This window comes from Amaranthus tricolor, chromosome 9, assembly GCF_026212465.1.
Source record: "Amaranthus tricolor cultivar Red isolate AtriRed21 chromosome 9, ASM2621246v1, whole genome shotgun sequence".
Lineage (NCBI taxonomy): Eukaryota > Viridiplantae > Streptophyta > Magnoliopsida > Caryophyllales > Amaranthaceae > Amaranthus > Amaranthus tricolor.
The window spans coordinates 28700896-28724921 of record NC_080055.1 but is presented as its reverse complement, the minus strand read 5'-3'; the positions used below and the strand labels follow the sequence as shown (position 1 = coordinate 28724921).

The 24026-nt window shown below is 32.2% G+C and overlaps 2 protein-coding genes across 2 annotated transcripts; both read left to right on the top strand.

Moving 5' to 3' along the window:
* The first annotated feature begins 237 nt into the window (after positions 1-237).
* LOC130823496 (DAG protein, chloroplastic-like) lies at positions 238-5038 on the top strand. Its single transcript, XM_057688115.1, has 5 exons — positions 238-799; positions 3465-3562; positions 3643-3708; positions 3928-4104; positions 4715-5038. The coding sequence occupies exons 1-4, from the start codon at positions 447-449 to the stop codon at positions 4101-4103; spliced, it is 693 nt and encodes a 230-aa protein (XP_057544098.1). The 5' UTR covers positions 238-446; the 3' UTR covers position 4104; positions 4715-5038.
* A 136-nt stretch (positions 5039-5174) lies between these two features.
* LOC130823495 (uncharacterized) lies at positions 5175-9115 on the top strand. Its single transcript, XM_057688114.1, has one exon. The coding sequence runs from the start codon at positions 6295-6297 to the stop codon at positions 7933-7935; it is 1641 nt and encodes a 546-aa protein (XP_057544097.1). The 5' UTR covers positions 5175-6294; the 3' UTR covers positions 7936-9115.
* Positions 9116-24026: the final 14911 nt, after the last annotated feature.

Below are 24026 nucleotides of genomic sequence, written 5' to 3'. Positions count from 1 at the left end.
ACTTATTTGTCTTTCTTAAAAATCACTGTTTTAAATAACGAAAAGGTTAGTGAATATGATCTTGTATGTTTTCCTTATCCTAAAAATAAATTAGACTCAGTTATAATCTAAGGTATAAATCACATTCCAAACTTACATTGTGTGAGTCTATGCCTATCCTATACTCATATTAGAAAATTTTTTTATCATGCCATATCATATATTCGCGGCGCAACTTGAATTTGCCCCGACTCAACCCGAACTGAACCGACCCATACCATACATCACCATTCACCATTAATCCCATCCTCCCCTCCCCCCACCCCCTAATTACAAGTATCCTCCATTTGTGAATTTACTCTACCCCACATAAAATATCCCCAAGAGAGAGGTCTCAAACCCCTTCATTTTACCTTATCATTTCATACAAACCTCATTTGTTATCTCCCTCCCCAAATTTGTCACCAATGGCTACCCTCTCATCTTCTATCCTCCTTAAACCCCTATTGCCTTCTTTACAATCCCTTAAACCCACAATCTCCCTCCTTTCTCTATCCCCACATCCATTAACCCCACAAGCATGGAAGTGGAATCGCAACAACCCATCAAAAAATTTTGCAATTAAAGCTTCCATTGATGGAGATTACTCCGCTAAAAGAAGCAGCAGCAACAACAGTGGTGAGCAAAGAGAGACGATAATGTTACCTGGTTGCGACTATAATCACTGGTTGATTGTTATGGAATTCCCTAAAGACCCTGCTCCTACTAGAGAACAGATGATTGATACTTACCTTAATACTCTTGCTACTGTTTTGGGAAGGTTTGTTCTTGTTCCTCTTGAATTTTTGTTCTTTACACTGATAATTTCGTGCCCTTTTTGTTAAATTGAATTTAATTGATTAGTTAAACCTATGTTTACTTTTTTTGAGAGCATATGGTACTGCTTCAATTGCAAAAGGTTGGTTCTTTCATCTTAAATTCCTATTGTATGTTGATTGTTGGATGAAATCATTTTCCTGTTTAGGGTTTATAGTATAGTTTAAGTTTCAATTGAAATGGGTTACTAGAACTTCATGCATCCTGTATTAGGGATAATATGATTGTGTTGCGGACAGCGGAAGCCATTACCCAAAAAAATAAATGAAACAATAGAAATTCACGAACAATAATACGGAAATCACACCAAAAATTACACGGTTCACTATCGATGTGATAGCACCGAGAAATAAAGTTTTACTATTAAAACCGGAGATTACAAGATGAATCTTAGAAAAATTGTCTAATGGCGGCTCATTTTCTCAGTTGTGTAACTTGCATCAATTGCATAACCCTAACCCTAATTACAAGAGGGGTTTATGTAGTAGACCTCCTATAGATTAAAGAAAAATTTACCCAGAATAATCCAATCTATTTACGATTTTCCAACAATAATTCCAATTATCGAGTAACAATAAATAATCCCATCTATTGTTTCGTTTAACCCGAAATGTTGTTGGGTTTTTCTTGACCATATTTGACTATTACCATCTTCTATCTTCTTCCTCCTTAAATACTGCTTATCTCAATTGTTGTAGCAGTAAGTTCATAGTTTATCTTTTAATTTTTTTTTCTTTTTTCTTAATTCCTCTTCTATCTCAAACTAATATTAGTGGCTGAATTGAAAATGGATTAGTGGCTGAATTGAATTGAAAATGTAGTAGTTGAAAACTAACATCACATTACAATAGCACAGTAGTAAAAAGAATATAGCACAATAGCTGATTTCATAAACCAAAACAGCACAAACTATGTAACTGATTTCATAAATCAGTAGCCGATTTCATAAATTAGTAGCTGATTTCATAAATCAGTAGCAAAACAAATTTTATTCACTTATGCATTTAAGAGAACCGAGAACAATCTTCAATGGAGGTCCTTTTCGATGGTGGGTTTGGTAGGAGGGAGTGAATGAATGTAAGGAAAAAGTGATTAAACAATAATTGAAGTAAAAAGGTAAAAAAAAAAAAAGAAAATTAAATTGTATCTAATACAAACCGGTAGTAGGTGATTCAACAACATTTCAGGTTAAATGAAACAATAGATGGGATTATTCATGGTTAATTGATAGTTGAGATTATTATAAGAAAATCGTGAATAGGTTAGATTATTCTAGGTAAATTTTCCTAGAAAAAAAAATTAGGTTAAACAATAATTAGAAAACCAGCCCAAATTGTACCCCTCTTTTATAGTGTTAATATTTATTTTTAGTTGGAGAATAACAAAATACGAGTGGACAGAAGAAATGGGTGGTTGAGATGAATATAGAATAAGTTTGTAGATGAGATTTATAGTAGGGTAGTGGGACCAAGACAAACTAAAATAGAAAATATGTGCAACTTCACAGTGACAGATGGAGTAGAACTAAACAATATTATAAATTTTTTGGGGATAACAAGACCTAAATTGGTAGGCTTTATGGTGTTGTTTATAGAGGGATGATGGGGAATGAATGTTAGCCATTTGTTTGTTTGTGATAGGGGTGATGGAGGCTGAATGTGAAACCGACCTTTTTTGATTATTGGGGGATGATTGATGATGATTAATGAAAGTACCTTCCTTTTCTGATGGTGATGATGGAGAATGTTTGTGAAACTACACTGTTCTGCTGTGGAATATGGACGGAGGATGTGTTTAGTTATTTGATCAAAGACTTATTGAGCTACCTATCACTCGTTTGTTGGCTGTTGCTAGTGATTAGTGACAAGTTGTTGCCATTTGAGTATATATTTTATAAATTAATGCACAACAAAGCTGTATGAGATTCGTGAACATTTGTGTAGCAAATTGTGGACAACTAATGATGTCCTTTCTAGACCATTGATGTGGCAAGTTTTGAGTTCGTTATTTCTAATTGATAAGGGACCTGTGAAGCAATTGTCCTTGCCGTTAAAATTAGATGAATACTTTTAAGTTTAAACAAGGCTGAAGGCTCTCGTTTAATGCAAGTTTTGAGTCTCAAATTTCTATTTTGTAAGGGGGTAGGGGGTGAGGTAGGGGAGCTATGGAACAAATAGATATTATCCATCTACATTTTAACAACGCTCTTGTCTAAAACGCTCGTCTTGGGCGCGCGGCGCTCTTAGGTGCACTTTTAAAGCTAAGTTCTAGAAACATGTCAATGGAGCCTAAATAGAGTTGGTTGACTTCTATGTTTGGGGCTGTGAGTTCCTTCATAATTCTATTATATATATGTCCTGTTGTATTCTCTCCTTCTAAAGGTGCTCTTTTTGAATCAATTACTCAACCTACATTGGGCCTAAAGGCACTACTGTGTGCATGTTCATATTCAAATGCTCGATAACTTTGTGAAGTAAAGCTGTGATTTATTTAGGACTTGCAGAGCAGGAAGTTACGATATTATTGCTTCGATTTGTTTCATTTTATGTTATTTTGTGCTTTAGCCTATATATTTGAGTGAATTGACAGTTTCCTTTCTATAATATCAGCATGGAAGAAGCAAAAAAGAACATGTATGCTTTTAGTACCACAACCTACACTGGTTTCCAATGTACCGTAGATGAAGAAACATCAGAAAAATTCAAGGGTAAATGATGATTTTCCTTCTGTTTCCTTAGTGCATGACACAAAAAAATCTGGATTTAAGCTAACTGTCATGATCTGCAGGATTGCCTGGAGTTCTATGGGTGTTACCTGATTCATACATCGATGTTAAAAACAAGGACTATGGAGGTGATTTTTCCTTTTGGTTTAAGCTGAATTTTATATTTGTCCGTTATACATACTACAACCTCTTTTTTAACACTAACAAGGGTAAGGTTGCGTAGATTCGACCGTAAACCCCAACCTAGGTAGGAGCCACTTTATGGAATTGGGGTGATGAAATACTGTTGAAAATGTTGCTTTATACATGGTCTAGTTGGTCTCATTTCTCATTATGTTCGGTCTCAGGGGATAAGTATATCAATGGTGAGATCATTCCTTGCAAGTATCCGACCTATCAACCCAAGCAGCGCAATACTTCTAAATATGAGAGTAGAAGGTATGAGAGAAAGCGAGATGGTCCCCCTGGAACAGCCCGAAAACCAAGACAAGAGACTGCCTCCTCTGAATCAACGTCTTCATGAGGTAAGGAATTCAAGTAGACATATTTTCCGTGCTAATAATATATTTGGCATAAATTTAATTGATAATTTAGGCAAAGATCCCGAAAAAAATTGTCATTGTGAGTTGTGACCAATGTAACATAATTCGTTAGTTAATTCGCCTTTTGAATTCGCGATTTGCTCAATGACCATAAAATAGCCTAAAACCGACCATAATTCGCTTTTTTTGATTCGGGATTCGTAAGGAGATTAATTCCTCTAATCCTTTATGCTAACAAAGAGGTTGTTTCCGATTGACCCTTGGTGGAAAACATCATGTGCAACTTCAAATCCGGCTTTAAGTTATCACGGGCCCATGGCTGTTTAATATAATGATATCTTTTGGTCTAGGCTGTTGACCCTAAAATAGCCTAAAATCGACCATAATTCGCTTTTCTTAATTTGGGATTCATAAGGAGATTAGTGAATCATGTGACATTGGTTGTGACTGCTTGATTCCTCTGATCCTTCATGCTAACAAAGAGGTTGTTTCCGATTGATCCTTAGTGGAAAATATCATGGGCAACTTCAAATCCGGCTTTGAGTTATCACGGGCCCATGGCTGTTTAATATGATGATATCTTTTGGTCCAGGTTGTTTACCTGTTTTCTGAAATTGCATATCATTTGGAGATATTAGTTGCATTTGCTGGATATGGATGGATATTCATTTGTTCATGGCCTTGAAGATTTATGCTGTTGATATCATGGATGTGCTGCAACAATCTTTTACTGTAAGGCACCAATTGCTAGCAAAGTAGTCTATTATTAGAATCTGAGCTATTGATGTATGAATATGTTTGTGTAGGAGTCTCTTTGGCCCTGCTTACAAGATTTTTGTATGGTTGTTTTCTCTTGTTTGCTGTCAAATAGACTCTGCATTTTAACTATAGTATGAAATTTTCGTTTCTGTTTGTACATCAGCCGTAGACCCGTATGATATCTCGAAGGGACAGAGAAAGTAGTCGTGAAATTTTATAGGGTAGTTCTTATTCGGTCTTCCTCAAGGTAGTTGAAGTTTCGATTTGTCTCCTTTCGTTGTTTCTTCATACTTATACTTTGATCAAAAAGTTTAAACGGATTAGATCAAAGTAAGACGAATAAAAAGAATTGGAAGTAATACTCAAGTAAATAAATTTTACACTGTGTTCGGATAAGAGAAATTGAGGGCAAGGAATGCAAGGGATTTGAAATGATTGAGAATTTCTTGTTTGGATAACAAAAAGTGAGGGGACAGATTTAAAGAGGAGAGGTTTGGGGGAAAAACATAGATAAATTTTGTTAACCATACAATTTCTCTTAAAGTGAAAATATTTGGAGGGAAAACAGTAAAACACTCGGTTTTCTCACAAATATGATGCACTCTCCCTCCTTACTCATTACCTACCTTTCCCTTTCTTCCCTTCCGCTTCACTTTCTTTCTTTTTTTTGCCTAATTTATTATTCAAACTAATGTAAATATGAAAATACCGTAAATCAGGAATAATAGAATAACTTAATAACATCCCCCCAAAATTGCAAATATCCTCTAAATAGTAAAAATGAGATCTAGATGGTTCTCGGATCCATATTTCCTATAGTGAAATGAATCCAAAACATCTCCACCGTCCATTGTAGAACCAACCCCATGACATGATTTTGACTTCTCAACCATTATCATTATACATTTATACATGCACTTCATCTACTTTTATCTTGTATTATCTCTGCACTATTTTGCCTTCTAGAGGAAATACTCTCAAATCCTTTTTCTTCCACTCTAATAAACAACTAACACAGCCTAACAATTATCAAATTAGCCAATATTTCCAACTGATCAGCCAAAAACTCTATTCAACTACTCTAACTAACAATCATTTGCAACATAAAACATAGTGGGCCATACTAATAAAAGTAATGTCACAAGTACTAGAGGTGTTTATTCATGTCATCGAATTAATTTTGAGTCAAGTGTTTCGGGTCGATTCAAAATAGGATCTTGAGTCCACGTTGATTTTACATTATTTTAAACTCATTTTGGCGTCGGGTAAATATCAAGTTCGTTTTGACCTGTTTTGAACACCTTTACCTAGTACAGAATAAAAATCTACTTTTTCTAGAGGCTTCTCAAGAGTTATTCTTTTGAGCTTTTGAGGTATCACACTATCAGATCACACTAAGCTTTCATCCACTCAATGGCTTACTATTACAACTCAGATTATCCTCAAAGCATTGGAGATACAGATACTTATCAGTTCTATTATAATGATCAGTATAACTACAATAATGATGATTCAATACAAGAGCCAAGGTATGTTCAGTTTTCTGATACAGAATTTTATGGGAATGCATATCAGCATGCTCCAACTCCATCTTTAGTTGGATATTATTACTCTACTTTCAAGAATGCAAATTTGTTTAATGGAAATGGTGAGTATTATTATGATCTTGTTTCTACTGAATATATTGTTTCTTATAATGTCAATACTCCTGAAGAAACTAATGCTATTGTTGAAGATAAAGATCAGGGACATGATCCAAAAACTCATGGGGGGGATTCCTTTAATGGGTCTGTAGAAGATGATGAATATGATGATGATGATGATGATGATGATGATGATGATGAATATGATGATTATGGTGATGGTAAAGGTCTTCCTGTAAATGAAGTTCAAAATCTTGGGGTTGAAGCAAAACAAACTAATGGGGTGAATAGTGTTAGCAAGGTGATCCAAGAAGAGAAGTCTATGGATGTGGAAAAAGATGATGATGGTGATGATGGTGATGGTAAAGAAGTTCATCCTGTGAAGGAAGTTCAAAATCTTGAGGCTGAAGAAAAACAAACTAATGGGGTGAATAGTGTTAGTAAGGTGATCCAAGAAGAGAAGTCTATAGATTTGGAGGACGATGGAGATCATTATGAGGATGAGGATGAGGATGATTATGATGATGATGATGATGATGATGATGATGATGATGAAGGAGGAGGAGAAAAGCAAGATGATTCAGTTAAGGAGCCATTGAAAAATGATCCAATAGTACCATTGGTTGGTGTTCTTCCTTTAAAAGAAGTACAAAATCTTGGGGTTGAAGCAAAACCAAAAAATATAAATGAAGAAAAATTGGGTGAAGCAAAGCCAAAGAAGGTGACCTTTGTAGATGAAGTGATTCTACAAGAAAAAGCCCTAGATTTGGAAGAGAATGAAGAACAAAAGAAGAAAAATGATTTGGGTGGCATAAGTCAACAAAAAAAGGCCTTAAATTTGGAGAAACAAGTTGACAAGGACGAGGTTGAAGATGAAGACAAAGATGAAGATAAAGATAAAGACGAAGGAAAAAACAAATATTATTTGGAGAAATCAAACCCTCGGGAAGATGATAACGACCAGGTTGAAGATGAAGACGAAGACGAAGAAAAAGGTGATTTCGGTGATAAAAAAGGAAGAAAAGAGGAGGATTTTGGTAATAATAATCAAATAAAAAGGCAAATGCCATATGGGTATGGTATTGAAGCATTGGATATTTGTGAAGGATTATTTGGAAGTTATTTTCCTTGTTTATGGAAGAGAAATCAGAGAGTTTATAATCATGAAAGAGATGTTAATGATAATTATATGAATGATTATGATTATTGTTGTAAAGAAACTGTTGATTATCTGTTTGGGAATCCTAATCCTTACGGCGGATCGATGCCGGAGAAAGGAAGTTATGGAGATCCTGTTTATTGCTATCAGAAGCATCATCCTCAACAGCCTGTTACTGAGCATGTTCAAGGAACTTCTTCATGGGAAAATATATCAGGGTGTTACTGTGGTCTTAATGGTAGTCTATACTAGACGAGGAGAAACTCTCGCGTGGATTTAGTGGAATAGCGGAGTAGAGAGTAAGGATTAAGGAGTGGCAGTTGGTGGAATCGGGAGTAATACGGGTGGATTAGTAAGGTGAGAAGTGTCGCACAATAAAATGGGCGTGCACTAAGTCTATATTATACTTCACCTATGCGGACAAGTCTCAGATTGGGTTAATTTATGTAGAAGAATCTATGTTTTAGCAAAATTAATCGGTGTTTAAGTGTCTTATCTTTATCCAAATAAAAAGGATGCAATAAATATTTGATATAAAATAAAGAGTCTAAATTATATAGAAAACTACTGTATATCATGTGTCATGTCTTTTTCATCTTAACACAAGTTTCTTATTTTGTCCCATAGAATTTTCTATACAACAGTATACTTTTAGTTGTATTGTGTTATGTAGCAAAATCAAAGTAACAGATGTTGCATTTCTATGAGCAAAACATTTCATCAAGCAAATAGTAGGAATATCATGGTTGTCATGGTACTCCTTTTGTTATGATGTTTCACATTAGTATATGTCCTTAGTTTAACGCAAATTCTTGTATGAGACGGTCTTTCCGTAAGATGTGTCTCATGCATGAGTTGAATAGTCCAATTAATACAAATTAATAGCATGAGTTTTTGTTATGAGATTGTCTCACCGAGAGACGGTCTCTCACGAGAGTAGCTCCTAATTTAATGCTTGGTGATTGTTTTTTACTACAATGAACCATGTGAGACTAAATTTGATACATTGGTTCGAATCAATATTGTGTTTAGGGCTTACCTTAGCTATGGTGGACTTAAAAGTGTTCATAATCTTAGCCAAAAACTTATTTTATGGCTTTCTGTTAAGGATATTATTGTACAAGATCTTCTTCTGGTTTAATTTTGTTTGTTATATATTGGTGTCGCTCAAAATAATTTACTTTTTCTCTCTTTAAAGATCCTCCTTTTTGCAACTCTTACAATAAATTCTTTTAACTTTAACTTTGTTCTTTTAGTTTTTGTCTTTATGAGGTAGACCGGAGGAAAGGAAGGAATAGGGGATCGGAGGAGATAGCGAGAATCAAATTTATGACTATTTGAAAAAATAATATATATTCCAATCAACACAAGACGATTTTCTTTTAGGTGATTTGCTCTTTAATTGCTTGTTACTTGGTTCATTTAATTGGTAAGATTTTAAAATATTTAATCAAAAGATAGTATTTTTATCTATTACACTTGAGTTATGATCTTATCAAGTAATTTTTTTAACACTATTTCATTTAATGCTTAATTAGTTTAAATTTGAAAAAATAATCCAATCTTTTCATGATTTAGCTATAATAATCACACCTATTGATTAACCATGAATGATCCCAATTTTATGGGGCATTTTCCTAGAGTAAACTCGAATAATCTCATGATCTGCTATAGTAGATAATTTACCAAAAAAATAAGTTGAAAATTATTATAAAATTAGAGAAAAATATTAAAAATTTGCATAAAAAATTCCAAAAAAAAAAATTTGACATTTCTTTGACATTTTTCGATATTTTATTTTAATTTATCTTTTTTTAAAAAAATAAAACTTGTTATAACAAGTCATTCGGTTATCCGAGTTTTCGCTAGGCAAATACCCCATAAAGTTGAGATTATTCATGATAAGTCAATAGGAGGGATTATTATAAAAAATTATAAAAAGGTTGAATTATTCTAGGCGAATTTTCCTTTAAATTTTTTATGTTTCAACATTTCATCATTTATTTGATTAACTTAGTTAAAATAAATTGTTAAAAGTCAAGTTTTTAAAATGGAGTTTTAGAGTATGATCATTCAAAATTCAAATTGGTATTTATTATTTTGTAAAAGAAAATTGAATATAACAAAGTGTATTTACAATTTTTTGTTGCACTATTTTTTATGCGTGTTTACTTACAATTTTTTGATCATTTATATTTATAATTTAAATAATCAAATTTCTTTTTTGAAATTTTGAATGGTCCCACACCTCTCATGGTTAGCTTCATGAACCATGGCCTGGTTGGATTTGGTGGCCTCCATTATTTATGAGAGTTGGGGAAAAATCCCTTATTGGTTCATGTTTCATGCATGTGCATTTGTCCCCAATCATTCAAGTCTCATTAGTCATTTCCATCAACAATTGACATATAGAATTCTAAATATTATGTGTTTGGTTCTTTTAATTAGCTAGTAAAATTATAGACTACATTCAACAATCTATTCAAGTTAAAGCTTGAATATATATAATTATTCGAAAATTTGAAAAAAATAAGATGTTTTAACAACTTAATTTCAAAAATAAACTTCGTGAAAACTTTATTCCCAAAATAAGCGTCCGTACATCCCAACCTAGGCTTGGTGAATGTCGTTGTTACTAACAGCGAAATAAAAAAATAAAAAAAAAAATTAGTTAAGCCTCAAGTCGCTGTTACTAACAGCGACTTTAAGGCTAACTGGTCAACTCCTTAATCTTGTAGGTTGGAATGAGGAAGTAACTGAGAACTGGAAACTTAAAACGCATTAAGCCGCTGTTACTGACAACGACTTAAAAAAAACAAATTTTTTTTTTTAGTCGCTGTTAGTAACAGCGACATTCACCAAGCCTAGGTTGTGATGTACGGACGCTTATTTTGGGAATAAAGTTTTCACGAAGCTTATTTTTAGAATTAAGTTGTTAAAACATCTTATTTTATTCAAAATTTCTAACTATTCTAAGATGACACATATCCAACCCCTAACTCCCTAAGGCCCAAGTCAAACTTTCCCAAAATTTTAACGGGCCCTCTTATACCAGACCGTCTCATTGTAAGACAAGTCCATACTAAAAGTCTATTATGCTAAAATTTTCTATTATTGGGCTATTTAATCTAAGTATAGGACACGTCTCATGATGAACCCATCTCATACAAGAATTTGTAAAATTTTAATTACTACTATTACTTTGTAGATTTCAAAGACAGGCTTTATATATAAAAATAAAATGAAATATTTGAGCCTTAGTGATGAGTAAGATGATTGCAAATTATTCTTTGTTTTTTTTTTTTTGAAAGAATATTATTCTTTGTTATTACCCTTAAATATATAATTTTTTATTTGCTTATGAAATTTCATATGAAAATACTACAAAACCATCACCTTATTATTTAATGAGAATTTATACATACAAGATTACTAAAAATTTCAAATATCAATATTCTCGGAGTCACATATAACAATCATATAAGTATATATTTGAAGATTGACTATTATATACATTAAACTTCTCATTTTTGATAAATTTACAATTTTGTCTTAGTTAAATGATAACATTTTTCTCTCCTATACGGAAATTTTATATTAAAATATAACAATCTGAGTGAAATCAAAGAGAATATTTCGATCACAATCTAGTCCTATACATAGATTGTAATAACCAGTATAATCACTACTATTCAAAAAAGCAAAAGTTACTCCCAAACATGAACAAAAATAACATCAAAATCTATTGCTAATAAAATTAAAAAATATATATAAATATATGTATAATACATTGGATTATATCCAAAGCTTATATTCTTGTTCAATTCACGATTGATCATTGTCATTTCTTCTAGTAATTCTAATGTAACAAATAATAGCAGCAACAAAAGCAAAAGCAAATCCACCTAAAATAACATCACCACCCGTAGGAATATTACTATGATGCCTACTAACCAGCCTTATGTGTTGATGTTCTGATATTCCTCGAGTTGGAGTTGGAGTTGGAGTTGGAGCTGGAACCAAAGTCGCTAGTCCGATCCATGATGAATCTGGATCATTTGACACTCTTTGTATGAATTGAACCTTAGAAATTGCCATAATAGTTGTTATTTGAAGGAAGATCATGAAAGAAATAATAACAAATCTAGACATATTTCTTGCTTTTACTAAGAGGGTATAATGTAATAAGAATATTGAAAGAATTAAGAAAGGTTCCTTTTGTTTTTAGGGTATAAGAGACTAAGGGGATAGATAGATGTATATATGTATCCCACATGAAGAAGTTATTGCCCAAGATTTGGTGCATGCAAGGTGGTGATTTGTTTAGTATTTAATAAGGTTGGTATTATGTAACTCTAATGGCCCCAAAATGTTTGTTTTTGGAAGTTGCAAAGTGTGTAACATAATACTCTTATATAGTAGCGCATCACTGAAATTTAATGTATGATAAAAAATATATATATATATACAAACTAGATAGTAACCATATAATGTGCGATGCACGCTTTTATTAAATTTTCTATACATAAACTATATTAATTTATATAAAGTATTATAACTATTAATAACACATTTCAAAATCAAATGTAACACAAAAGTATGTAAAATTATTTTGTAAAAGTTTAAACGAAAAAAAAGTTTTTATCATGAAAAATATAATTGAATTATATAAAAATAGTCATAACCTGAATCATATTGAATTTAAGGTATATTATGTTTTAACCAACTCAAATATCCAATACACTAAATAATACACATTTATTAAATAAAATAAAAAAGATTTTATAAATAATTGAAAAAAAGAAATAATATATATGATTTTCTATTATATAAAATGATGTCAGTGATAAATTCAAAGATAAAAAATAGTTATAAGAACAATGACATCATTATTAACATCATTATTGAATGTTGGAGGAAATTTTTTTATTAAGGTTATGATACGTAAGTAATTTTAAGTAGTGATGATGTCAGCAACTATTTGTTTTAGTAATATTTATTGATTATTAATGATTAATATTACTATTTTTTACATACTCATATAGGTACAACCTTTGAGCGGAGGGGTACCTAATTATTAATCGTCTAGTACTTGTTATATTTTTACAAAACCAATTACCTCTTAAGTTATATTGATATTATTGTTAACTTTTTGTTTTTTAATTTTTATTAAAGAGAATTTACGGGCTTTGATATTATTAGAATAATAATAATATTTTAAGGATATTATAAAAGAGAGAATAGGATGATGGATAGATCACATCTTGTTTGTCGATTTCCGGTGATAGATTTGGATCAGATACTAATGTTCACCAAGTTGATCGACATAAACTTAATAATGACTGATTAATGTCTTTAACTCATAAGCACGCCGCTAAAACTATACAATACTTTTTTAGGTATCTTTTCTTTTATATTTTTTATAAAATTTTGGGTTTAGAAAAGTGATTTATGCAAAGCAAAAGTAATACCCTTTAACTATTTGGCAAATGGATAATAATTAATAAGTGATAGCTAATTATAGTGGTTGATTTGACCAGCTAATTTTATTAACTGGTTTAATCAACTGATTTTGTTGCTATGAACAACTTCTTTACAACAATAAATTGTTTTAACCAGCTAATTTACTAAACACTAGCATAGGCTAGTTTAGAGGAAAAATGGACAAATTTTATCAAGAATATAATTTCTACTAATGTGAAAAAATTTAGAGAGAAAACACTTATTTTTCTTACTTTTCTTTTATCTTTCCTTTTAAACAAACAAAGTATATCCTCTCTTTTTACCCATTTCCTTCATTTTCCTTCTTTTTTTCCTCTTACTATTTAATTATAGTATTATTCTTGATGTTAAGAGGTGAATCAACTATTTGTGCACTTCATTAAGCCTATTTCTGAAAGTTGACTAGTCCTACATAAGTAGAGTTGCAAATTTCTTGATGTAGTACTCTCTAACTAAGATTATAAATTAAATTCTCGCATTTTATTTCTTTAGCTTTTTCTTATTATTCTATACCAAAATATTCCAAATTGGGTGCATAAGTCATTTTAATTTCTTTATTTTATACTTCAATTTGTTGAAATTAATAAAAAATTAGAAATTGAGAAATGCTTAATACTAATCAAACAAATTAATTCTAAAAAGAAAGAAATTTGAAATAAAAATGACATTATAACCGTAGAAAATGTCAAAACAAAGAAACATCTACTAGATAGTCTAGCATACAAGCAAAAATTTCAAACTCTGCATTTCAATTTTCAATTAACTAGACTAATTATGCTGAAAATTATTTTGATTGCGCTATTACTTTTCAAAGATGTTGATTAATTCCTTGACATACTTTTTATTTCTTCCATTAACAATTAATATCATTTTTTGATAGACAATTAGTATTCCTCCAATTCTATTTTTTTTACACTATGTATCAATTACTCTTAATTTGTAAATTAAAACATAGTCTAATAAGATCTTGTTTAATTTGTTTCAATATAAATTTTATTAATATTAATTTATGTAAAATTTTAAATATTAATTTTTTAATATTTTTTACATATGCACAATTAAAAATATTTAGAATTGAACATTTAATAGAGTGAAAAAAGAAATGTGACAATTGGTCTATCAATTGAAATTAAGGGGTCACAACCCAAATATTTTCACCAATAACCCGAAAAATAAAAAATGCATCAATACGCAAACTAGACTGATCATGGGCGGCCCGGCCCAACTCGGCCCGAAAAAGTGAGGGTTTGGGTACCAAAATATGGCCCGATGGGTGGGTTTGGGCAAAAAATAAGTGGCCCGATTTTTTTTGAGACGGATTTGGGATTGGCATTTGGCCCGCGGCCCGGCCCGGCCCGAAAAGTCATGGGTTTTGGCACTTGCATTAACATTATTGATATCATTTAATATTATTCTAGGTCCATCCCAATTGAAATAATTGCTTGACATAATTAAATTTTATTCTCATTAATTTTCTTTGGTGCTATTTATATTATGAAAAAATTGCCTCTGTTAGATTGCTTAACGATTGGCGTAATAATTTCAAATAATTAATGTACTTAGTTTTTCTTTTTAGTTTGTTTCTTTTTTTCAGAATATTCTTTAGATTGTTAATCTGATTTGCTGCCATATTTCTATACGAAAACAATATACTTTTTATGTAGTAATGTTAAACTACATGCTCCTATATGAAATAATTAAATCCGTTAGTATATGTACTGAAATATTGGAAAATAACATCTTAATTAATTTTAAAGAAGACAAATTGTAATGCCCCGAATTTTCTCTATGGCATAATTTCCATTTTATTCCTCTTTCTAGTTACTTTTCTTTAAGTTTAGTCTTTAATTTAAAATAATTTATTATGATATTATTTGTGATTTGTTATAACTATCTCTTTTATGCTTTATAATGTGATTTAAAATGTGCATGAGTTATTATTATTATTATTATTATTATTATTATTATTATTACTATTATTATTATTGTTGTCATGTTAATATATTATTTTCATTAAATTTATGTACTACTATTATATGTCCTAGGTTATTTATTTTTGGACCAACTTGTGGTAACAAGTTTTAAATTAGGATGACTAAATATATTTTTTTTTTAGTACACTATTATCATGATAAGCTTTTAAAATTAGTGTTTAATTAGGTTAATTGATTCTAATTTTTGCTTAATTAATTGGTACATTCTAGAATGGAATGAATGCATGAACATCCTTCAAATCTTTTCATTTTCTTTTCCTCAAGTTGATTGAACTTCCTAATGCTCATAAATTTTAGCCATTATGAAAAGTCTTTTGGGATGGTTTTTCCCCTCCTATAAATACTAGCCTATTGTTATGGAAATTTTCATTCATTCATAAACTAGCTCATAAACTTTCTTTCTCTCATTCTTTTCTCTCAAAATAAAAAAAAAAGAATACTTGCTTTATTTTTCTTCAAGTGTCAAAATATTATCATATTTTTGGGTAACTTTTGAAGACTTATTTTGAATTATTCAAGCTTACTTCAAGGAATTTATTTTGCAAATTATTTGGGAGATTTTCTTGGAGTTTTCTTTAATCTTCTAAAGATTATTACTTTCCTCCATTATCCAGGTAACTAGATTTTTCTTCACTTAGTTTCTTAATTAAACATAGAAGTCTTGTTTAGAATTAATTAAAATTTAAATTGATTAATTCGATTTTATATAGTAAATTTTGCTTTAATTATTTTCGTGCATATATTATTGTTATTTTAATCTTCTATGATGTGTTATAACATAGATTTAATTTAGGATTGGTTAAAATTTAATTTTCGTGTTTTGTATAATTTTATTTTAAATTATTATGAAAATCTAGAAAATCTGCACTTTTTATTAATAGTAATTTGGCTATAATTTATTGATTTTAATTTATTTCCACATTATTTTAACACTAAAATATGTTACAATCAGTAGGTAATAATGTAAATTAATTTTGATAAATTTGGGTTTAATTTTACAAAATTATTATTTAATAATGGCTTAAACTAGTTAATTTGAATTTTGTGAATTAATTAAGGTTAAGAGGAATTAAAACCTGATTTAATTTATTAATTTATTATTTTTGGTCATGTACCTAATTGCTTGGTTATGTGTTAATTTCATGTACTACTTATTTATTTAATTAGATAGTTTATGACCATTTGTTGTTAAAGTCATGTAAATAGAGAACTTGACTTTGGCATTGACTTCGACCTTGACCATTGACTTTTGTTGACTATTATAATGGCTATGTGATTTTATTTTGATGGTTTATAAAACTGTTTTGTTGCTTGTCGACAAGTTTATACTTAAGAATAAAATAACATTGTCTGTAGTATATTCTTGCCAAGAGTTGTAGTAAGGTGTATTCTTGATTAAGTTCGAATTATCCTTATTCCAAACTCAGACATTACAACTTAAACTGTATGATTTTGATCTTGATTGGTTTTGAACTACTCCTTTGGAGTTTTGGTATTTTGGAAATGGTCATTGTGGCCTTTGGGTTCTTAAGGGTAAATCCATAGTGGTTCCTTATGAACATTGGTTTTGTTGTTATTTGGAAATCGTTGGGTAAGTCCATAGTGGTTCCTTCGATTGGACAGCACATCTATAGTAGATTGGTTTTAGATTTAGTTGTCGTTCTCGTTATGCTGGATCTTCGGAAAACGAGAGAGATTGGCCATTCTTAGACAGGGTTATATCATTGTGGTTGACCCGAGGTTCGCCCTGACTTTATCTAGGCTTAGTGGGCCGCGAATTTGTTCACTGCGTCTGTTCCAAGTACGACTTGAAAATATTGTTAACTTGATTTTTTGTTAAATTGTTTTGGAAAAGTTATCCTTGGTTTTAATTGATTTGGTTACCCTACTTTGGTATTAATTGAATTGATCAACATTATTTGACTCTATTGGTTTGTATGGTTGGATCGTTGTTAATTGGTTTGAATTTTAATTAAGTCTCGCATTAGTTCTTTGTTTAAATTTGAACCTTTGTGTTAAGGACAGTCTAGTTACTGGCCACTAAGTGGTAATTTGCGGTTTAGTTGTTGCAGGTGATGATTGAATTCACTCGGAGCGACTGGGGAATAAGACTGAGAGATGTAGGGTTACCTAGAACATTAAGTTGAAGTTTAGATGTTTTATTTATTTTTGTTTATGGGAGTGTTTTACTCACTGGATTATTATGTAATGACTTTTTGATTTACTTTATTCGAAGTTATAAATTTATTTTGAAAATTTTAGTGACCCAACTTAGTGTATTGTTTCCGCCAATACACCCTATATTAAGACGGGTCATTACAGTTGGTATCAGAGCTAAACGGTTCCGAGGCTTGCTTGAGTAAGTTACTTGGAATCTAAGCAATTGACTTGACCATAGAGAGAGGATTACTTGGGTAGTAAGAAATGGGAATTGCTTTTAGAAAAGCAAGGAAGTATGTAAGACTACATATAAATTTCTGTTTTTGTAGGATTCCTCCTAGAAGATGAACCTCTGCTTAATGATACTGGTGCTACTACTTCTTTCATCTCTTCTTTCTTTATTGAAAAAGCCAAGTTGAACTCTTCTATGTCTGTTAAATCTGTGATCTCCCTTCCTAATGGGGAGAAAATTTCTTGTCATCGCGCTTTTCGAAGCGTTCCTGTTATCATTAACGAGGTAGAATTGACTGCAAATCTTAAAGAGTTCCCCATGGACGAATTCGATGTGATATTCGGCATGGATTGGTTGAAGGAATACCGAGCTGTATTCCATTGTAGGGATGAGAAGGTGGTGTTGAGAAACCATAAAGGGGAGAGAGTTTCTTATTCTAACACCAAAGCAAAGCCTGGTGTGAAGATCATCTCTGCTATAAAGATGATGAAAATACAAAGAAAAGGGAATGAAGTTTTCTTGTGCAAAGTGACTGAAGTCTTCGAAGGCGTTAAGCTTGAAGACATTCCCATTGTCAGAGACTATCCAGATGTATTTCCCGAAGAATTACCTGGAATCCCTCCCGAAAGAGATGTAGAATTTGGGATTGATTTGATTCCAAGTACCGCTCCTATTTCTAAACCCCCCTATAGAATGGCACCCTCAGAAATGCAAGAGTTAAAGACTCAGTTGCAAGAGCTTATCGATAAGGGTTTTATAAGGCCCAGTGCTTCTCCTTGGGGTGCTCCAGTTCTATTTGTGAAGAAGAAAGATGGTAGTATGCGGCTGTGTATTGACTACCGTGAACTGAACAAGGTAACTATAAAAAATAGATATCCCTTGCCAAGAATTGACGATCTTTTTAATCAATTAAAGGGCGCGAGTGTCTTTTTTAAGATTGACCTTAGGTCTGGTTACCATCAGATCCCTGTGAGGGAAGATGATATTCAAAAGACGGCTTTCCGGACTAGATATGGGCATTATGAATTTGTCGTCATGCCCTTCGGTCTTACGAATGCCCCTGCTGTGTTTATGGACCAGATGAATAGGTCCTTTCACGAGTTGTTGGATGAATGTGTAGTTGTCTTCATTGACGACATCTTGGTATTCTCGAAGGATGAAGAAGAGCATGTTAAACACCTAAAAATGGTGTTAAACATTCTCACGAAGCAGAAATGGTTTGCCAAGTTCTCAAAATGTGAATTCTGGCTTAAGAAAGTGGCATTTCTAGGCCATGTTATTAGCAAGGAAGGTGTGAAGGTTGATCCAACGAAAATTAAAGCTATTCTAGAATGGGCAAGTCCCTCTAGTGTAACTGAAGTTCGGAGTTTTCTAGGACTTGCAGGCTATTATCGAAGGTTTGTGCATAACTTCTCTATTATTGCTCAACCTTTGACAAAATTGATGAAGAAAGACTGCAAGTTTAGATGGTCCGAAGAGTGCGAAAAGGCTTTTCAGTTATTGAAAGAAAAGCTCACATCTGCTCCTGTCTTAGTCTTGCCGATAGAAGGAGAGGAGTATGAGGTGTTCAGTGATGCCTCGAAGAGTGGACTAGGGTGTGTGTTGATGCAACGGGGTAAGGTTATTGCCTATGCTTCAAGGCAATTAAAAGTTCATGAGAAGAATTACCCTACGCATGATCTTGAATTAGCTGCAGTGGTGTTTGCATTAAAGATTTGGCGACACTATTTATATGGTGTTTCGTGCAAGATTTACACTGATCATAAAAGCCTCAAGTATATTTTCACTCAGAAAGAATTGAATATGCGTCAGAGGCGCTGGCTCGAGCTTGTCAAGGATTATGAATTGACCTTGGAGTATAAGGAAGGAAAGGCTAATAGGGTTGCTGATGCCCTGAGTCGAAAGCCTGGACCCTTGCTGAATTTTATGAAGGTTCTCTCTAAGGACTTATGTGAGGAATTCCGCAAGATGGAAATTGAAGTGGTATCATTGGGTGGGGTTAAAGCTCGCTTAAGCGCTATGAGTTCTGAGCCTGCTCTTTATGCTGAGTTAAGAGAGAAGCAACAGAATGATCCTAAGCTTCGGAAGATTCGGGCTGCAAAGGCTCAAGGACGAGCTGGGAGTTTTGATATTGCAGAGGATGGGAGTATGAAGTTCAAAGGGCGATGGTGTGTGCCTAATGATCCGATTTTGAAGAACGAAATCATGAGTGAAGCTCATAACACTCCTTATTCAGTACATCCTGGAGGTTCGAAGATGTATAAGGACCTCAAGCTAAGCTTTTGGTGGCCTTGTATGAAAAAAGAGGTTGCTGAATTTGTTGCCAAGTGTTTGGTGTGTCAGAAGGTGAAGATTGAGCATCAAAGGCCAGGTGGTTTGTTACAACCCCTTCCTATTCCAGCATGGAAGTTTGACTCCGTTTCCATGGATTTTGTGATGGGGCTTCCTAATGCCGCTGGTGGCTTGAATGCAGTGTGGGTAATAGTTGATCGCTTGACCAAGGTTGCCAGATTTATTCCTATGAAGAAGACTTGGTCAATGGAACAAATGGCGGAGGCTTATTCAAATGAAATCATAAGGTTGCATGGTGTACCTAGGGAAATTGTGTCCGATCGTGATCCCAGGTTCTTATCTCATTTCTGGTCCTCGTTACAAAAGGCTTTTGGTACTAAGTTGAAGTTGAGTACCGCTTTCCATGCTGCAACTGATGGGCAAACAGAGAGAACAATCCAGACTTTGGAAGACATGCTCCGTGCTTGTGCCCTGGAATTCCAAGGCTCGTGGGTGAAGTCTTTAAGCTTGGTAGAGTTCTCTTACAACAACAGCTATCATGCGAGCATCCAAATGGCTCCCTACGAGGCTCTTTATGGTAGGAAATGTCGTAGTCCTACTTTCTGGAGCGACATAAGTGATTCGTTGGTGTTGGGACCCGATCTTATCCAATCTACTGTAGATAAGGTCAAAGTTATTCAAGCAAAGATGAAGGCTGCCCAGGATCGACAAAAGTCTTATGCCGATTTGAGTAGGAGACGTATTACTTATGATGTTGGGGATAAGGTGCTTTTGAAGGTGTCCCCAATGAAGGGAGTAATGAGATTTGGTGTGAAGGGCAAGCTCAGCCCTAAGTATGTGGGTCCTTATGAGGTACTTGAGAGGATTGGTGAAGTGGCTTATAAGTTGGCTTTGCCAGTCGAGCTATCTAAGGTTCACAATGTGTTCCATGTCTCTCAGTTACGGCGTTATCGAAGTGACCCTTCGCATGTTATAGCCGTAGAGTCGGTAGAGGTCAACCCTAATTTGACTTTCGAGGAGAAGCCAGTCAAAATCCTTGATCGTCAGGTGCGTTCTCTGAGGAGAAAGGAAGTGCCATTAGTGAAAGTTTTGTGGCGTAGTCAAAAGTATGAACAAGCCACCTGGGAAACTGAGGAGTCAATGCGACTTAAGTATCCCGAGTTGTTTGTAGTCGAGCAAAGGTAATTATTTCGTCCTTGTTTCCTTATCTTTCTCTTTGTAAGTTTCGAGGACGAAACTTTTTTATAAGTGGGTAGGATTGTAATGCCCCGAATTTTCTCTATGGCATAATTTCCATTTTATTCCTCTTTCTAGTTACTTTTCTTTAAGTTTAGTCTTTAATTTAAAATAATTTATTATGATATTATTTGTGATTTGTTATAACTATCTCTTTTATGCTTTATAATGTGATTTAAAATGTGCATGAGTTATTATTATTATTATTATTATTATTATTATTATTATTATTATTATTATTATTACTATTATTATTATTGTTGTCATGTTAATATATTATTTTCATTAAATTTATGTACTACTATTATATGTCCTAGGTTATTTATTTTTGGACCAACTTGTGGTAACAAGTTTTAAATTAGGATGACTAAATATATTTTTTTTTAGTACACTATTATCATGATAAGCTTTTAAAATTAGTGTTTAATTAGGTTAATTGATTCTAATTTTTGCTTAATTAATTGGTACATTCTAGAATGGAATGAATGCATGAACATCCTTCAAATCTTTTCATTTTCTTTTCCTCAAGTTGATTGAACTTCCTAATGCTCATAAATTTTAGCCATTATGAAAAGTCTTTTGGGATGGTTTTTCCCCTCCTATAAATACTAGCCTATTGTTATGGAAATTTTCATTCATTCATAAACTAGCTCATAAACTTTCTTTCTCTCATTCTTTTCTCTCAAAATAAAAAAAAAAGAATACTTGCTTTATTTTTCTTCAAGTGTCAAAATATTATCATATTTTTGGGTAACTTTTGAAGACTTATTTTGAATTATTCAAGCTTACTTCAAGGAATTTATTTTGCAAATTATTTGGGAGATTTTCTTGGAGTTTTCTTTAATCTTCTAAAGATTATTACTTTCCTCCATTATCCAGGTAACTAGATTTTTCTTCACTTAGTTTCTTAATTAAACATAGAAGTCTTGTTTAGAATTAATTAAAATTTAAATTGATTAATTCGATTTTATATAGTAAATTTTGCTTTAATTATTTTCGTGCATATATTATTGTTATTTTAATCTTCTATGATGTGTTATAACATAGATTTAATTTAGGATTGGTTAAAATTTAATTTTCGTGTTTTGTATAATTTTATTTTAAATTATTATGAAAATCTAGAAAATCTGCACTTTTTATTAATAGTAATTTGGCTATAATTTATTGATTTTAATTTATTTCCACATTATTTTAACACTAAAATATGTTACAATCAGTAGGTAATAATGTAAATTAATTTTGATAAATTTGGGTTTAATTTTACAAAATTATTATTTAATAATGGCTTAAACTAGTTAATTTGAATTTTGTGAATTAATTAAGGTTAAGAGGAATTAAAACCTGATTTAATTTATTAATTTATTATTTTTGGTCATGTACCTAATTGCTTGGTTATGTGTTAATTTCATGTACTACTTATTTATTTAATTAGATAGTTTATGACCATTTGTTGTTAAAGTCATGTAAATAGAGAACTTGACTTTGGCATTGACTTCGACCTTGACCATTGACTTTTGTTGACTATTATAATGGCTATGTGATTTTATTTTGATGGTTTATAAAACTGTTTTGTTGCTTGTCGACAAGTTTATACTTAAGAATAAAATAACATTGTCTGTAGTATATTCTTGCCAAGAGTTGTAGTAAGGTGTATTCTTGATTAAGTTCGAATTATCCTTATTCCAAACTCAGACATTACAACTTAAACTGTATGATTTTGATCTTGATTGGTTTTGAACTACTCCTTTGGAGTTTTGGTATTTTGGAAATGGTCATTGTGGCCTTTGGGTTCTTAAGGGTAAATCCATAGTGGTTCCTTATGAACATTGGTTTTGTTGTTATTTGGAAATCGTTGGGTAAGTCCATAGTGGTTCCTTCGATTGGACAGCACATCTATAGTAGATTGGTTTTAGATTTAGTTGTCGTTCTCGTTATGCTGGATCTTCGGAAAACGAGAGAGATTGGCCATTCTTAGACAGGGTTATATCATTGTGGTTGACCCGAGGTTCGCCCTGACTTTATCTAGGCTTAGTGGGCCGCGAATTTGTTCACTGCGTCTGTTCCAAGTACGACTTGAAAATATTGTTAACTTGATTTTTTGTTAAATTGTTTTGGAAAAGTTATCCTTGGTTTTAATTGATTTGGTTACCCTACTTTGGTATTAATTGAATTGATCAACATTATTTGACTCTATTGGTTTGTATGGTTGGATCGTTGTTAATTGGTTTGAATTTTAATTAAGTCTCGCATTAGTTCTTTGTTTAAATTTGAACCTTTGTGTTAAGGACAGTCTAGTTACTGGCCACTAAGTGGTAATTTGCGGTTTAGTTGTTGCAGGTGATGATTGAATTCACTCGGAGCGACTGGGGAATAAGACTGAGAGATGTAGGGTTACCTAGAACATTAAGTTGAAGTTTAGATGTTTTATTTATTTTTGTTTATGGGAGTGTTTTACTCACTGGATTATTATGTAATGACTTTTTGATTTACTTTATTCGAAGTTATAAATTTATTTTGAAAATTTTAGTGACCCAACTTAGTGTATTGTTTCCGCCAATACACCCTATATTAAGACGGGTCATTACACAAATACAATTCCATTTCAAAGAATTTAAAATGCTTGAGCTAATATATTAGAGTTGTATAATAAAATAAACAAAATATTATAATGTATAAATAATATATAACATAGGCCCGCAAACCCACAAGTTACGGGTTGGGCAGGAACTTTTAGGCCCACACTTTAGTCCGGCCTAGCCCACATCAACGGGCTGTTTTTCCCACATCAGGTCTAACGCAAACATAATCAGGACTGACTATTTTAACCCTTTTCCCCATATTTGTAAGCTTTTAAGTTTATGTCATCAAATTTTGGTTAGGTCCCAGTACAAATAGTTTTAGCTAATTTTGTATTTTAAGTTCATATT